Source organism: Oncorhynchus masou, unplaced genomic scaffold, assembly GCF_036934945.1.
Source record: "Oncorhynchus masou masou isolate Uvic2021 unplaced genomic scaffold, UVic_Omas_1.1 unplaced_scaffold_1285, whole genome shotgun sequence".
Lineage (NCBI taxonomy): Eukaryota > Metazoa > Chordata > Actinopteri > Salmoniformes > Salmonidae > Oncorhynchus > Oncorhynchus masou.
This window is the reverse complement of record NW_027002693.1, coordinates 100,001-118,628: the sequence shown is the minus strand read 5'-3', so window position 1 is coordinate 118,628 and position 18,628 is coordinate 100,001. Positions and strand designations below refer to the sequence as shown.

Below are 18,628 nucleotides of genomic sequence, written 5' to 3'. Positions count from 1 at the left end.
AAGAGAGACAGACAGACAGACAGACAGACAGACAGACAGACAGACAGACAGAAAGAAATGTAGGTAAAAACTGACACACACACACATGTAGGCAGAGACAGACAGACACATATGTAGGTAGAGAAAGACAGACAGACACATGGAGATAGAGACAGACAGGTAGATAGAGAGACAGATAGAGAGGTAGATAGAGAGGGAGATAGAGACAGACAGGTAGATAGAGAGACAGATAGAGACAGACAGGTAGATAGAGAGACAGATAGAGACAGACAGGTAGATAGAGAGGGAGATAGAGACAGACAGGTATATATCTGTCTGTCTGTACTTGCCTCACTCCATGGATGTTCTTGATGGCATAACTGATCTCTCTCCTCAACTCCTTCTCATCAAACTCCATCTGAACACAACACACAGAGGGGAAATCAGTGTGTGTGTTTTTGGTTTTACGAGGCACCAGACGTCCTCACATAGATAGTAAAACAAGGAATATTCTGAGAAGTGGGGACATTTCGCCGGTCCTCACAAGGAAAAATATTATTTTAAGCTTAGGGTTAGGGTTACGGTTAGGGATTTTGATTGGGAATACATTTTGGGTCCCCACAAGGATAGTAAAACAATGTGTGTGTGTGTGTGTGTGTGTGTGTGTGTGTGTGTGTGTGTGTGTGTGTGTGTGTGTGTGTGTGTGTGTGCGTGCGTGCGTGCGTGCGTGCGTGCGTGCGTGCGTGTCTGTGTGTGCGTGCGTGCGTGCGTGTGTGTGTCTCTGTCTGTGTCTGTGTGTGTGTGTGTGTGTGTCTGTGTGTGTGTGCGTGCGTGTGTGTGTACCTTGACCAGTTCGAAGGGGAATCTCTCATGGAAGATCCTGTTGATTCTAGCTCCTCCAGAGAGCTCTGCAGTATCCACCTGATCCCCTGATCCCTCAATACGCTTCTCAAAGTCTACACCAAACTGCTGAACCATCCTACACACACACACACACACACACAGAGAGACACAGACACAGACACAGACAGACAGACAGACACAGACACAGACACAGACAGACAGACAGACAGACAGACAGACAGACAGACAGACAGACACACACACACACACACATATACATATACAGTACACACACAGTCATATTACAAAAGTACTGACCAGGATACAGTATCTACAGTACCAGTCAGAAGTTTAGAACACCTGCTCATTCAAGGGTTTTTCTTCATTTTTACTATTTTCTACATTGTAGAATAATAGTGAAGACGTCAAACCTATGAAATAACACATATGGAATCATGTAGTAACCAAAAAACTGTTAAACAAATCAAAATATTTGTTTATATTTGAGATTCTTCTAAGGAGCCACCCTTTGCCTTGATGCACACAATGCACACTCTTGGCATTCTCTCAACCAGCTTCATGAGGTAATCACCTGGAATACATTTCAATTAAAAGGTGTACCTTGTCAAAAGTTAATTTCTTTCTTTCTTAATGCATTTGAGCCAATCAGTTGTGTTGTAGTGGTGGTATACAGAATATAGCCCTATTTGGTAAAATACCAAGTCCATATAATGGCAAGAACAGCTCAAATAAGCAAAGAGAAATGACAGTCCATCATTACTTTAAGCCGTGAAGGTCAGTCAATACGGAAAACTTCTTCAAGTGCAGTCGCAAAAACCATCAAGCGCTATGATGAAACTGTCTCTCATGAGGACCACCGCAGGAAAGGAAGACCCAGAGTTACCTCTGCTGCAGAGGATCAGTTCATTAGAGTTACCAGCCTCAGACATTGCAGCCCAAATAAATGCTTCACAGAGTAACAGACATGTCAACATCAACTGTTCAGAGGAGACCGTGTGAATCAGGCTTCAAGGTTGAATTGCTGCAAAGAAACCACTACTAAAGGACCCCGATAATAAGAAGAGACTTGCTTGGACCAAGAAACACGAGCACATTAGACGGGTGGATATTGAACACTGTTTTGGTTCCTACATGATTCCATAAGTGTTACTTCATAGTTCTGATGTCATCACTATTACAATGTAGAAAATAGTACAAATAAAGAAAAACCCTGGAATGAGTAGGTGTGTCCAAACTTCTGACTGGTACTGTGTGTGTGTGTTTATATACTGACTGCAGTAGGGCCTTGGTCTTGCGTGTGTGTGTGTGTTTATATACTGACTGCAGTAGAGCCTTGGTCTTGCGTGTGTGTGTGTGTTTATATACTGACTGCAGTAGGGCCTTGGTCTTGCGTGTGTGTGTGTGTTTATATACTGACTGCAGTAAGGCCTTGGTCTTGCGTGTGTGTGTGTGTTTATATACTGACTGCAGTAGGGCCTTGGTCTTGCGTGTGTGTGTGTGTTTATATACTGACTGCAGTAAGGCCTTGGTCTTGCGTGTGTGTGTGTGTTTATATACTGACTGCAGTAGGGCCTTGGTCTTGTGTGTGTGTGTGTGTTTATATACTGACTGCAGTAGGGCCTTGGTCTTGCGTGTGTGTGTGTGTGTGTTTATATACTGACTGCAGTAAGGCCTTGGTCTTGCGTGTGTGTGTGTGTTTATATACTGACTGCAGTAAGGCCTTGGTCTTGCGTGTGTGTGTGTGTTTATATACTGACTGCAGTAGGGCCTTGGTCTTGCGTGTGTGTGTTTATATACTGACTGCAGTAGAGCCTTGGTCTTGTGTGTGTGTGTTTATATACTGACTGCAGTAGGGCCTTGGTCTTGCGTGTGTGTGTGTGTTTATATACTGACTGCAATAGGGCCTTGGTCTTGCGTGTGTGTGTGTGTTTATATACTGACTGCAGTAGGGCCTTGGTCTTGCGTGTGTGTGTTTATATACTGACTGCAGTAAGGCCTTGGTCTTGTGTGTGTGTGTTTATATACTGACTGCAGTAAGGCCTTGGTCTTGTGTGTGTGTGTGTTTATATACTGACTGCAGTAAGGCCTTGGTCTTGCGTGTGTGTGTGTGTTTATATACTGACTGCAGTAGGGCCTTGGTCTTGCGTGTGTGTGTGTGTTTATATACTGACTGCAGTAAGGCCTTGGTCTTGTGTGTGTGTGTGTGTTTATATACTGACTGCAGTAGGGCCTTGGTCTTGTGTGTGTGTGTGTGTTTATATACTGACTGCAGTAAGGCCTTGGTCTTGCGTGTGTGTGTGTGTTTATATACTGACTGCAGTAGGGCCTTGGTCTTGCGTGTGTGTGTGTGTGTGTTTATATACTGACTGCAGTAGGGCCTTGGTCTTGTGTGTGTGTGTTTATATACTGACTGCAGTAGGGCCTTGGTCTTGCGTGTCGGGTCGTCTGGTTTGAAGTTCTTGTATTCCTCCACCTCTTTCTCCAGAGATAGAAGCTGGCTCTGGAGCTTACTACGTAACCCTGGCAACGTGTCCCGGATGTGGTTGGTCAGTTGCTAGAGGAAGAGGGGAGAGAGTTCAAATGGGTATATGGTGACAAAAAGAAGGATGGATGAAAAGAGAAAGACAGGGTGAGAGAGAAAGATGGAGACAGAGTGAGAGAGAAAGATGGAAACAGGGTGAGAGAGAAAGATGGAGACAGAGTGAGAGAGAAAAATAGAGACGTGAGAGAGAAGATGGAGACAGAGTCAGAGAGAAACATAGAGAGGTGAGAGAGAAATATGGAGACAGAGTGAGAGAGAAAGACAGGGTGAGAGAGAAAGATGGAGACCGAGTGAGAGAGAAAGATGGAGACAGAGTGAGAGAGAAAAATAGAGACGTGAGAGAGAAGATGGAGACAGAGTGAGAGAGAAAGATGGAGACAGAGTGAGAGAGAGAGATAGAGAGGTGAGAGAGAAATATGGAGACAGAGTGAGAGAGAAAGACAGGGTGAGAGAGAAAGATGGAGACCGAGTGAGAGAGAAAGATAGAGACGTGAGAGAGAAGATGGAGACAGAGTGAGAGAGAAAGATGGAGACAGAGTGAGAGAGAAAGATAGAGAGGTGAGAGAGAAATATGGAGACAGAGTGAGAGAGAAAGACAGGGTGAGAGAGAAAGATGGAGACAGAGTGAGAGAGAAAGATGGAAACAGGGTGAGAGAGAAAGATGGAGACAGAGTGAGAGAGAAAGATAGAGAGGTGAGAGAGAAATATGGAGACAGAGTGAGAGAGAAAGACAGGGTGAGAGAGAAAGATGGAGACCGAGTGAGAGAGAAAGATGGAGACAGAGTGAGAGAGAAAAATAGAGACGTGAGAGAGAAGATGGAGACAGAGTGAGAGAGAAAAAAAGAGAGAGAGGGACAGAGACAGTTTGTGAAAGTATGTCTTATCTACTTTGAAGAACTAGTTAAATGTTGATATAGTGTCTACATATCTAACCTGGTTGAGTGTTTTCTGTAGATGTGGTGTTCCCATGCGGTCGGCTATGTGTCTGTATCCTGGATGAGACAGGAAGAACTTCCTCTCTGCACCCAGAGCTGCTTTAATATCCTTCCTGCCGTCAATATCCTTCTGACTACGATTCACCACCCCAATGTAACCTGGAGAGGGGAGGTGGTTATTACACTGTTATAACCTGGGGGGAGCAGCTTATAACAGGAGTGTGTGTGTGTGTGTGTGTGTGTGTGTGTGTGTGTGTGTGTGTGTGTGTGTGTGTGTGTGTGTGTGTGTGTGTGTGTGTGTGTGTGTGTGTGTGTGTGTGTGTGTGTGTGTGTGTGTGTGTGTCTGTGTGTGTGTGTCTGTGTCACCCCTGCGTAGCGGCAGTAGTTTATTCTCTAGAATGTCCCGTGCGTCCGTCCCCTCGTCCATCAGGTCCAGCTTGGTGATCACTCCGATGGTACGTAACCCTGGAAACACATAGGTCAACACAGGTCGTCGCCGTGGCAACTTTCCACTCTCTCTCAAACACCTCTCCATCCCATTATATGAATAGATCAGGTAAGAGTTTGACCACCTTTTATGCAGCGAAAAACAGCCAAATATTTACACATCGGATTTTAGTAACCACATTGTGGGCCTGTTAGAACACATACATCATGACGGATTTGCCCGACACACACACACACACACACACGCGCACACACACACACACACACACAGACGTAACCCCTCTACACACACTCTGCCCCCTCCTCCTTACCTTGAGGGTCGACCTCCTTAGAAATCTTGAGAGCATCAGAGTTGGCCAGATCCTGGTTAGCTGGAGTCACAGCCAGGATCAGACAGGATTCTTTAGTTATGAACTGCATATAACAGGATTAATAATTAACACTTTCCCTTTAACATATACTTAATTAACACTTTCCCTTTAACATATACTTAATTAACACTTTCCCTTTAACATATACTTAATTAACACTTTCCCTTTAACATATACTTAATTACCCCTTTCTCTTTCCTTTAACATATACTTAATTACCCCCTTTCTCTTTAACATATACTTAATTACCCCCTTTCTCTTTAACATATACTTAATTAACACTTTCCCTTTAACATATACTTAATTACCCCCTTTCTCTTTAACATATACTTAATTAACACTTTCCCTTTAACATATACTTAATTACCCCCTTTCTCTTTAACATATACTTAATTAACACTTTCCCTTTAACATATACTTAATTACCCCTTTCTCTTTAACATATACTTAATTAACACTTTCCCTTTAACATATACTTAATTACCCCCTTTCTCTTTAACATATACTTAATTAACACTTTCCCTTTAACATATACTTAATTACCCCCTTTCTCTTTAACATATACTTAATTAACATTTTCCTTTTAATATATACTTAATTACCCCCTTTCTCTTTAACATATACTTAATTAACACTTTCTCTTTAACATATACTTAATTACCCCCTTTCTCTTTAACATATACTTAATTACCCCCTTTCTCTTTAACATATACTTAATTACCCCCTTTCTCTTTAACATATACTTAATTACCCCCTTTCCCTTTAACATATACTTAATTACCCCCTTTCTGTTTAACATATACTTAATTAACACTTTCCCTTTAACATATACTTAATTACCCCCTTTCTCTTTAACATATACTTAATTACCCCCTTTCTATTTAACATATACTTAATTACCACCTTTCTCTTTAACATATACTTAATTACCCCCTTTCTCTTTCCCTTAACATATACTTAATTACCCCCTTTCTCTTTAACATATGCTTAATTACCCCATTTCCCTTTAACATACACTTAATTACCCCCTTTCTCTTTAACATATACTTAATTACCCCCTTTCTCTTTAACATATACTTAATTACCCCTTTCTCTTTCCCTTAACATATACTTAATTACCCCCTTTCTATTTAACATATACTTAATTACCCCCTTTCTCTTTCCCTTTAACATATACTTAATTACCCCCTTTAACATATACTTAATTACCCCCTTTCTCTTTCCCTTTAACATATACTTAATTACCCCCTTTCTCTTTCCCTTTAACATATACTTAATTACCCCCTTTAACATATACTTAATTACCCCCTTTCTCTTTCCCTTAACATATACTTAATTACCCCCTTTCTCTTTAACATATACTTAATTACCCCCTTTCTCTTTCCCTTTAACATATACTTAATTACCCCCTTTAACATATACTTAATTACCCCCTTTCTCTTTCCCTTTAACATATAATTAATTACCCCCTTTCTCTTTAACATATACCTAATTACCCCTTTCTCTTTAACATATACTTAATTACCCCCTTTCTCTTTCCCTTTAACATATACTTAATTACCTCCTTTCTCTTTCCCTTTAAGATATACTTAATTACCCCCTTTCCTTTAACATATACTTAATTACCCCTTTCTATTTAACATATACTTAATTACCCCCTTTCCCTTTAACATATACTTAATTACCCCCTTTCTCTTTAACATATACTTAATTACCCCATTCTATTTAACATATACTTAATTACCCCCTTTCCTTTAACATATACTTAATTACCCCCTTTCTCTTTAACATATACTTAATTACCCCCTTTCTCTTTAACATATACTTAATTACCCCCTTTCTCTCTAACATATACTTAATTACCCCATTCTATTTAACATATACTTAATTACCCCCTTTCTCTTTAACATATACTTAATTACCCCCTTTCTCTTTCCCTTTAACATATACTTAATTACCCCCTTTCTCTTTAACATATACTTAATTACCCCCTTTCTCTTTCCCTTTAAGATATACTTAATTACCCCCTTTCCTTTAACATATACTTAATTACCCCCTTTCTCTTTAACATATACTTAATTACCCCCTTTCTCTTTAACATATACTTAATTACCCCTTTCTATTTAACATATACTTAATTACCCCCTTTCTCTTTAACATATACCTAATTACCCCTTTCTCTTTAACATATACTTAATTACCCCCTTTCTCTTTCCCTTTAACATATACTTAATTACCCCCTTTCTCTTTAACATATACTTAATTACCCCTTTCTATTTAACATATACTTAATTACCCCCTTTCTCTTTAACATATACTTAATTACTTCAACATGTACTTTATTACTCTTTGGATATGAACTACACACAACATAGAAGATATACTGTATTACTTCAATATTTAAAGTGTATAGAGAATAGAGTGCCATTTGGTCAAAAGTAGTGAACTATCTAGGGAATAGGATGCCATTCTGTTCAAAAGTAGTGCACTATCTAGGGAATAGGATGCCATTTGGTCAAAAGTAGTGCACTATCTAGGGAATAGGATGCCATCTGGTCAAAAGTAGTGCACTATCTAGGGAATAAGGTGCCATCTGGTCAAAAGTAGTGCACTATCTAGGGAATAGGGTGCCATTCTAGTCAAAAGTAGTGCACTATCTAGGGAATAGGGTGCCATTTGGTCAAAAGTAGTGAACTATCTAGGGAATAGGATGCCATCTGGTCAAAAGTAGTGCACTATCTAGGGAATAAGGTGCCATCTGGTCAAAAGTAGTGCACTATCTAGGGAATAGGGTGCCATTCTAGTCAAAAGTAGTGCACTATCTAGGGAATAGGGTGCCATTCTGGTCAAAAGAAGTGCACTATCTAGGGAATAGGGTGCCATCTGGTCAAAAGTAGTGCACTATCTAGGGACTAGGGTGCCATTCTTATCAAAAGTAGTTTACTATCTAGGGAATAGGGTGCCATTCTAGTCAAAAGTAGTGCACTATCTAGGGAATAGGGTGCCAGTTGGGACCGTAACTACAGTCTCTGACCTGCATCAGCATGTCTCTGATCTGGTGCTCGATGTCGACTGGCTGGTCTCCCACCGCTACCTTAGTCATCCCTGGTAGATCTATAAGAGTCAGGTTTAACACTGAGGAGGGAGGGATAGAGGGAGGAGGGAGAGAGGGATGGGAGTAGGGAGAGGGAGAGAGGAAGGGAGGGTGTGTGGGAAAGGGGGGATGATAGAGGGAGGGAAAAGGGACAGAGAAAGAGAGAGAGACAGAGGGAGAGAGGGAGAGGGAGGGAGAGAGAGAAGGGGAAAGGGACAGAGAGAGAAAGACAGAGGGAGAGAGAGAGAGAGACAGAGAGAGACAGAGAGAGAGGGAGAGAGAGAGAAACAGAGAGAGAGAGAGACAGAGAGAGACAGACAGAGAGAGAGGGAGAGAGAGAGATTAAATTATTCAATTCAAATGGAAAATGTATTTGCTCATTGTACATCAATCTACAAATAGGGAGGTTTACACTGTAACAGGGGTGTTCACAAAGAGCTGTAGATGGGCCTTGGGATGAGAGATGTGTACCTAACCTGACCTGAGAGATGTGAACCTAACCTGACCGGAGAGATGTGAACCTAACCTGACCGGAGAGATGTGAACCTAACCTGACCGGAGAGATGTGAACCTAACCTGACCTGGGAGATGTGAACCTAACCTGACCGGAGAGATGTGTACCTAATCTGACTTGAGAGAAGTGTACCTAACCTGACATGAGAGATGTGTACCTAACCTGACCTGAGAGATGTGAACCTAACCTGACCGGAGAGATGTGTACCTAATCTGACTTGAGAGATGTGTACCTAACCTGACATGAGAGATGTGTACCTAATCTGACCTGAGAGATGTGTACCTAATCTGACTTGAGAGATGTGTACCTAACCTGACATGAGAGATGTGTACCTAACCCAACCTGAGAGATGTGAACCTAACCTGACATAAGACAAGTGTACCCAATCTAACTTGAGAGCGGTGTACCTAAACTAACTTGAGAGAGGTGTACCTAACCTAACCCGAGAGATGTGTACCTAAACTAACTTGAGAGATGTGTACCTAAACTAACCTGAGAAATGTGTAACTAACCTGAGAGCTGTGTACCTAACCTAACGTGAGACATGTGTAACCAACCTGAGAGATGTGTACCTAACATAGGAGACGTGTACCCAACCTGAGAGATGTGTACCCAATCTAACCTGAGAGATGTGTACCTAACCTGACAGATGTGTACCTAAACTAACCTGAGAAATGTGTAACTAACCTGAGAGCTGTGTACCTAACCTAACGTGAGACATGTGTAACCAACTTGAGAGATGTGTACCAAACCTAACCTGAGAGATGTGTTCCTAACATGGGAGACGTGTACCACACCTGAGAGATGTGGACCCAATCTAACCTGAGAGATGTGGACCTAACCTGACAGATGTGTACCTAAACTAACCTGAGAAATGTGGACCTAACCCGACCACTGACTAGCAGAACATAGGATCTCATTGTAGATGTTGGTTGCAAGAAAACCATGGGAGACTGGTAGGGAGTATCTGATTGACTCAGTCCTAGATATATCAGTGAACCATGGAACCAATAGGAGATAAGGAACAGGAGACAGAGTCAATGCCAACTATAGTAACAGTATGGAACTAGACTATAGTAACTATAGTAACAACATGGAACTAGACTATAGTAACTATAGTAACAGTATGGAACTAGACTATAGTAACTATAGTAACAGCATGGAACTAGACTATAGTAACTATAGTAACAGTATGGAACTAGACTATAGTAACAGTATGGAACTAGACTATAGTAACTATAGTAACAGTATGGAACTAGACTATAGTAACAGTATGGAACTAGACTCTAGTAACAGCATGGAACTAGACTATAGTAACTATAGTAACAGTATGGAACTAGACTATAGTAACAGTATGGAACTAGACTATAGTAACAGCATGGAACTAGACTATAGTAACTATAGTAACAGCATGGAACTAGACTATAGTAACTATAGTAACAGTATGGAACTAGACTATAGTAACTATAGTAACAGCATGGAACTAGACTATAGTAACTATAGTATCAGTATGGAACTAGACTATAGTAACAGTATGGAACTAGACTATAGTAACTATAGTAACAGTATGGAACTAGACTATAGTAACAGTATGGAACTAGACTATAGTAACTATAGTAACAGTATGGAACTAGACTATAGTAACTATAGTAACAGTATGGAACTAGACTATAGTAACAGTATGGAACTAGACTATAGTAACAGCATGGAACTAGACTATAGTAACTATAGTAACAGCATGGAACTAGACTATAGTAACTATAGTAACAGTATGGAACTAGACTATAGTAACTATAGTAACAGCATGGAACTAGACTATAGTAACTATAGTATCAGTATGGAACTAGACTATAGTAACTATAGTAACAGCATGGAACTAGACTATAGTAACTATAGTATCAGTATGGAACTAGACTATAGTAACTATAGTAACAACATGGAACTAGACTATAGTAACAGTATGGAACTAGACTATAGTAACTATAGTAACAACATGGAAATAGACTATAGTAACAGTATGGAACTAGACTATAGTAACTATAGTAACAACATGGAACTAGACTATAGTAACAGCATGGAACTAGACTATAGTAACATGGAACTAGAGTATAGTAACTATAGTAACAGTATGGAACTAGACTATAGTAACAGTATGGAACTAGACTATAGTAGCATGGAACTAGACTATAGTAACTATAGTAACAACATATAGTAACTATAGTAACAGCATGGAACTAGACTATAGTAACAGTATGGAACTAGACTATAGTAACTATAGTAACAGTATGGAACTAGACTATAGTAACAGTATGGAAATAGACTATAGTAACATGGAACTAGACTATAGTAACATGGAACTAGACTATAGTTACAGTATGGAAATAGACTATAGTAACAGCATGGAACTAGACTATAGTAACAGTATGGAACTAGACTATAGTAACAGTATGGAAATAGACTATAGTAACAGTATGGAACTAGACTATAGTAACATGGAACTAGACTATAGTAGCATGGAACTAGACTATAGTAACAGCATGGAACTAGACTATAGTAACAGCATGGAACTAGACTATAGTAACATGGAATTAGACTATAGTAACAGCATGGAACTAGACTATAGTAACATGGAACTAGACTATAGTAACAACATGGAACTAGACTATAGTAACATGGAACTTGACTATAGTAACAGCATGGAACTAGACTATAGTAACATGGAATTAGACTATAGTAACAGCATGGAACTAGACTATAGTAACATGGAACTAGACTATAGTAACAACATGGAACTAGACTATAGTAACATGGAACTAGACTATAGTAACATGGAACTAAACTATAGTAACATGGAACTAGACTATAGTAACATGGAACTAGACTATAGTTACATGGAATTAGACTATAGTAACAGCATGGAACTAGACTATAGTAACAGCATGGAACTAGACTATAGTAACAACATGGAACTAGACTATAGTAACAACATGGAACTAGACTATAGTAACATGGAACTAGACTATAGTAACAACATGGAACTAGACTATAGTAACAACATGGAAATAGACTATAGTAACATGGAACTAGACTATAGTAACATGGAACTAGACTATAGTAACATGGAACTAGGCTATAGTAACAGCATGGAACTAGACTATAGTAACATGGAACTAGACTATAGTAACATGGAACTAGACTATAGTAACAGCATGGAACTAGACTATAGTAACAGCATGGAACTAGACTATAGTAACATGGAATTAGACTATAGTAACATGGAACTAGACTATAGTAACATGGAACTAGACTATAGTAACATGGAACTAGACTATAGTAACAGCATGGAATTAGACTATAGTAACAGCATGGAACTAGACTATAGTAACAGCATGGAACTAGACTATAGTAACAACATGGAAATAGACTATAGTAAAATGGAACTAGACTATAGTAACATGGAACTAGACTATAGTAACATGGAACTAGACTATAGTAACATGGAACTAGACTATAGTAACATGGAACTAGACTATAGTAACATGGAACTAGACTATAGTAACAGCATGGAGCTAGACTATAGTAACATGAAACTAGACCATAGTAACATGGAACTAGACTACAGTAACAACATGGAACTAGACCATAGTAACATGGAACTAGACTATAGTAACATGGAACTAGACTATAGTAACATGGAACTAGACTATAGTAACAGCATGTAACTAGACTATAGTAACATCATGGAAATAGACTATAGTAACATGGAACTAGACTATAGTAACAACATGGAACTAGACTATAGTAACATGTAACTAGACTATAGTATCATGGAACTAGACTATAGTAACATGGAGCTAGACTATAGTAACATGGAACTAGACTATAGTAACATGGAACTAGACTATAGTAGCATGGAACTAGACTATAGTAACAACATGTAACTAGACTATAGTAACAGCATGTAACTAGACTATAGTAACAGCATGTAACTAGACTATAGTAACAGCATGTAACTAGACTATAGTAACATGGAACTAGACTATAGTAACATGGAACTAGACTATAGTAACAACATGGAACTAGACTATAGTAACAGCATGGAACTAGACTATAGTAGCATGGAACTAGACTATAGTAACATGGAACTAGACTATAGTAACTATAGTAACAACATGGAACTAGACTGTAGTAACTATAGTAACATGGAACTAGACTATAGTAACTATAGTAACATGGAACTAGACTATAGTAACTATAGTAACATGGAACTAGACTATAGTAACTATAGTAACATGGAACTAGACTATAGTAACATGGAACTAGACTATAGTAACTATAGTAACAACATGGAACTAGACTGTAGTAACTATAGTAACATGGAACTAGACTATAGTAACTATAGTAACATGGAACTAGACTATAGTAATGAGGGGTATTTTGAAGTATGCATCATGTGTCACGCCTTGGTCTTAGTATTGTGTGTTTTAGTTTATTAGTTAGTCAGACCAGGGTGTGACATGGGGTTATTTTGTATTGTATTTTCATATTGGGGTTTTGTACTAGTTGGGATTGTAGCTGGTTAGGGGTGTGTGTGTGTGTGTTAATTAGGTTGGCTGCCTGAGGCGGTTCTCAATCAGAGTCAGGTGCTTCTCGTTGTCGCTGATTGGGAACCGTATTTAGGTAGCCTGTTTTTCGCTTTGCATTTCGTGGGTGATTGTCCCTGTCTCTGTGTTGGTTGCACCAGTCAGGCTGTATTAGGTTTCGTTCTGTTTGTTGTTTTTTTGTATTTATTTAGTTATTCGTGTTAGTTCGTTCGTTTTGTCTTCTTTCAATAAACATGAGTAACTTACACGCTGCATTTCGGTCCGACTCTCCTTCAACTAAACAAGAACGCCGTTACATCATGTGTAGTGTTAATGGTAGCAGGGGTTACCTGGGTAGTATCGCTGGGATATCGCCTTCTTGGGCCATTTGATGTTGAAACGTATTTACAGTGTTGATTTACCTCAGGATGAGGTACAGTTGATTAAGGTCACCACTATCAGGTGACCATGGAGAAGGAGATGAGCGAAGTGAATATAATATGTTATTAGATCACCTTTTGTAACCTGTGGCTGAACAAGGGAAGACTGGGTGAAAGCATGAGGAGGTTTTTTTTAGGGCCTTCATTTTTGTGGAACCCAGCAGAACAGTATCCCGAAGGCATAGAGGCAGACTAGGGGAGAGTGGGAATCATCATGTTATCAGGTATAGAGTCAGGCTACGGGAGAGTGGGAATCATCATGTTATCAGGTATAGAGGCAGGCGAGGGGAGAGTGGGAATCATCATGTTATCAGGTATAGAGGCAGGCTAGGGGAGAGTGGGAATCATCATGTTATCAGGTATAGAGGCAGGCTAGGGGAGAGTGGGAATCATCATGTTATCAGGTATAGAGGCAGGCTAGGGGAGAGTGGGAATCATCATGTTATCAGGTATAGAGGCAGGCTAGGGGAGAGTGGGAATCATCATGTTATCAGGTATAGAGTCAGGCTAGGGGAGAGTGGGAATCATCATGTTATCAGGTATAGAGTCAGGCTACGGGAGAGTGGGAATCATCATGTTATCGGGTATAGAGTCAGGCGAAGAGAGAGTGGGAATCATCATGTTATCGGGTATAGAGGCAGGCTAGGGGAGAGTGGGAATCATCATGTTATCAGGTATAGAGTCAGGCTACGGGAGAGTGGGAATCATCATGTTATCAGGTATAGAGTCAGGCTAGGGGAGAGTGGGAATCATCATGTTATCAGGTATAGAGTCAGGCTAGGGGAGAGTGGGAATCATCATGTTATCAGGTATAGAGGCAGGCGAAGAGAGAGTGGGAATCATCATGTTATCAGGTATAGAGTCAGGCGAAGAGAGAGTGGGAATCATCATGTTATCAGGTATAGAGTCAGGCGAAGAGAGAGTGGGAATCATCATGTTATCAGGTATAGAGTCAGGCTAGGGGAGAGTGGGAATCATCATGTTATCAGGTATAGAGTCAGGCGAAGAGAGAGTGGGAATCATCATGTTATCAGGTATAGAGTCAGGCTAGGGGAGAGTGGGAATCATCATGTTATCAGGTATAGAGGCAGGCGAGGGGAGAGTGGGAATCATCATGTTATCAGGTATAGAGGCAGGCTAGGGGAGAGTGGGAATCATCATGTTATCAGGTATAGAGGCAGGCGAGGGGAGAGTGGGAATCATCATGTTATCAGGTATAGAGTCAGGCTAGGGGAGAGTGGGAATCATCATGTTATCAGGTATAGAGTCAGGCTAGGGGAGAGTGGGAATCATCATGTTATCAGGTATAGAGGCAGGCTAGGGGAGAGTGGGAATCATCATGTTATCAGGTATAGAGTCAGGCTACGGGAGAGTGGGAATCATCATGTTATCAGGTATAGAGTCAGGCTAGGGGAGAGTGGGAATCATCATGTTATCAGGTATAGAGTCAGGCTACGGGAGAGTGGGAATCATCATGTTATCAGGTATAGAGTCAGGCTAGGGGAGAGTGGGAATCATCATGTTATCAGGTATAGAGTCAGGCGAAGAGAGAGTGGGAATCATCATGTTATCAGGTATAGAGTCAGGCGAAGAGAGAGTGGGAATCATCATGTTATCAGGTATAGAGTCAGGCGAAGAGAGAGTGGGAATCATCATGTTATCAGGTATAGAGTCAGGCGAAGAGAGAGTGGGAATCATCATGTTATCAGGTATAGAGTCAGGCGAAGAGAGAGTGGGAATCATCATGTTATCAGGTATAGAGTCAGGCGAGGGGAGAGTGGGAATCATCATGTTATCAGGTATAGAGGCAGGCTACGGGAGAGTGGGAATCATCATGTTATCAGGTATAGAGGCAGGCTAGGGGAGAGTGGGAATCATCATGTTATCAGGTATAGAGTCAGGCTACGGGAGAGTGGGAATCATCATGTTATCAGGTATAGAGTCAGGCTACGGGAGAGTGGGAATCATCATGTTATCAGGTATAGAGTCAGGCTAGGGGAGAGTGGGAATCATCATGTTATCAGGTATAGAGTCAGGCTACGGGAGAGTGGGAATCATCATGTTATCAGGTATAGAGGCAGGCTACGGGAGAGTGGGAATCATCATGTTATCAGGTATAGAGTCAGGCTACGGGAGAGTGGGAATCATCATGTTATCAGGTATAGAGTCAGGCTAGGGGAGAGTGGGAATCATCATGTTATCGGGTATAGAGTCAGGCTACGGGAGAGTGGGAATCATCATGTTATCAGGTATAGAGGCAGGCTAGGGGAGAGTGGGAATCATCATGTTATCAGGTATAGAGTCAGGCTAGGGGAGAGTGGGAATCATCATGTTATCAGGTATAGAGTCAGGCTACGGGAGAGTGGGAATCATCATGTTATCAGGTATAGAGTCAGGCTACGGGAGAGTGGGAATCATCATGTTATCAGGTATAGAGTCAGGCTACGGGAGAGTGGGAATCATCATGTTATCAGGTATAGAGTCAGGCTAGGGGAGAGTGGGAATCATCATGTTATCAGGTATAGAGTCAGGCTACGGGAGAGTGGGAATCATCATGTTATCAGGTATAGAGGCAGGCTACGGGAGAGTGGGAATCATCATGTTATCAGGTATAGAGTCAGGCTACGGGAGAGTGGGAATCATCATGTTATCAGGTATAGAGTCAGGCTAGGGGAGAGTGGGAATCATCATGTTATCGGGTATAGAGTCAGGCTACGGGAGAGTGGGAATCATCATGTTATCAGGTATAGAGGCAGGCTAGGGGAGAGTGGGAATCATCATGTTATCAGGTATAGAGTCAGGCTAGGGGAGAGTGGGAATCATCATGTTATCAGGTATAGAGTCAGGCTACGGGAGAGTGGGAATCATCATGTTATCAGGTATAGAGGCAGGCTACGGGAGAGTGGGAATCATCATGTTATCAGGTATAGAGGCAGGCTAGGGGAGAGTGGGAATCATCATGTTATCAGGTATAGAGTCAGGCTAGGGGAGAGTGGGAATCATCATGTTATCAGGTATAGAGTCAGGCTACGGGAGAGTGGGAATCATCATGTTATCGGGTATAGAGTGAGGCTAGGGGAGAGTGGGAATCATCATGTTATCAGGTATAGAGTCAGGCTACGGGAGAGTGGGAATCATCATGTTATCAGGTATAGAGTCAGGCTAGGGGAGAGTGGGAATCATCATGTTATCAGGTATAGAGTCAGGCTACGGGAGAGTGGGAATCATCATGTTATCAGGTATAGAGGCAGGCGAAGAGAGAGTGGGAATCATCATGTTATCAGGTATAGAGTCAGGCGAAGAGAGAGTGGGAATCATCATGTTATCAGGTATAGAGTCAGGCTAGGGGAGAGTGGGAATCATCATGTTATCAGGTATAGAGGCAGGCGAAGAGAGAGTGGGAATCATCATGTTATCAGGTATAGAGTCAGGCGAAGAGAGAGTGGGAATCATCATGTTATCAGGTATAGAGTCAGGCGAAGAGAGAGTGGGAATCATCATGTTATCAGGTATAGAGTCAGGCTACGGGAGAGTGGGAATCATCATGTTATCAGGTATAGAGTCAGGCTAGGGGAGAGTGGGAATCATCATGTTATCGGGTATAGAGTCAGGCGAAGAGAGAGTGGGAATCATCATGTTATCAGGTATAGAGTCAGGCGAAGAGAGAGTGGGAATCATCATGTTATCAGGTATAGAGGCAGGCTAGGGGAGAGTGGGAATCATCATGTTATCAGGTATAGAGTCAGGCTAGGGGAGAGTGGGAATCATCATGTTATCAGGTATAGAGTCAGGCTAGGGGAGAGTGGGAATCATCATGTTATCAGGTATAGAGTCAGGCTACGGGAGAGTGGGAATCATCATGTTATCAGGTATAGAGTCAGGCTACGGGAGAGTGGGAATCATCATGTTATCAGGTATAGAGTCAGGCGAAGAGAGAGTGGGAATCATCATGTTATCAGGTATAGAGGCAGACTAGGGGAGAGTGGGAATCATCATGTTATCAGGTATAGAGGCAGACTAGGGGAGAGTGGGAATCATCATGTTATCAGGTATAGAGTCAGGCGAAGAGAGAGTGGGAATCATCATGTTATCAGGTATAGAGTCAGGCGAAGAGAGAGTGGGAATCATCATGTTATCAGGTATAGAGTCAGGCGAAGAGAGAGTGGGAATCATCATGTTATCAGGTATAGAGTCAGGCGAAGAGAGAGTGGGAATCATCATGTTATCAGGTATAGAGTCAGGCTAGGGGAGAGTGGGAATCATCATGTTATCAGGTATAGAGTCAGGCGAAGAGAGAGTGGGAATCATCATGTTATCAGGTATAGAGTCAGGCGAAGAGAGAGTGGGAATCATCATGTTATCAGGTATAGAGTCAGGCGAAGAGAGAGTGGGAATCATCATGTTATCAGGTATAGAGGCAGGCTAGGGGAGAGTGGGAATCATCATGTTTTCAGGTATAGAGTCAGGCTACGGGAGAGTGGGAATCATCATGTTATCAAATGTTTGTTTTTTCTTTGAATATGTAAGACAACATCTCCAGCGGAAACGGATGAAGTCAACATCTCCAGCTGAAAAGTCATTATCAGTTGTCCGACGAGGGATGGAAAAGAGAGTCCATAGTGTAATTACAGATCAGAGGACATTAGTCTCGGAGGTGTCAACGAAATAATCAACCGTGAAAGTGAATCATGTTTTATTTTCTGTTCATGTATAAGTCATTTCAAAGTTTATGTGACGTTGAACAGTATGGAAATACTATTGAAAAAGGAGGGACTGTCGGGTTGTAGTTTGAAATACTTGCCTATACTGGTTAATGGTTACGGTCACTGATAAGGTTGTGTGTGTGTGTGTGTGTGTGT

The 18,628-nt window shown here is 41.1% G+C and overlaps 1 protein-coding gene across 1 annotated transcript in view; it reads right to left on the bottom strand.

Moving 5' to 3' along the window:
• LOC135530189 (dynamin-2-like) overlaps nt 1-18,628 on the bottom strand; it is a 92,553-nt gene that overhangs the window by 43,910 nt on the left and 30,015 nt on the right. The window contains exons 4-10 of the mRNA XM_064958560.1: nt 8,173-8,273; nt 5,079-5,181; nt 4,687-4,785; nt 4,319-4,479; nt 3,255-3,397; nt 823-958; nt 330-397 (exon numbers count right to left, since the gene is read on the bottom strand). Coding sequence (XP_064814632.1) covers nt 330-397; nt 823-958; nt 3,255-3,397; nt 4,319-4,479; nt 4,687-4,785; nt 5,079-5,181; nt 8,173-8,273 — 811 coding nt within the window. The remainder of the gene's footprint in view (nt 1-329; nt 398-822; nt 959-3,254; nt 3,398-4,318; nt 4,480-4,686; nt 4,786-5,078; nt 5,182-8,172; nt 8,274-18,628) is intronic.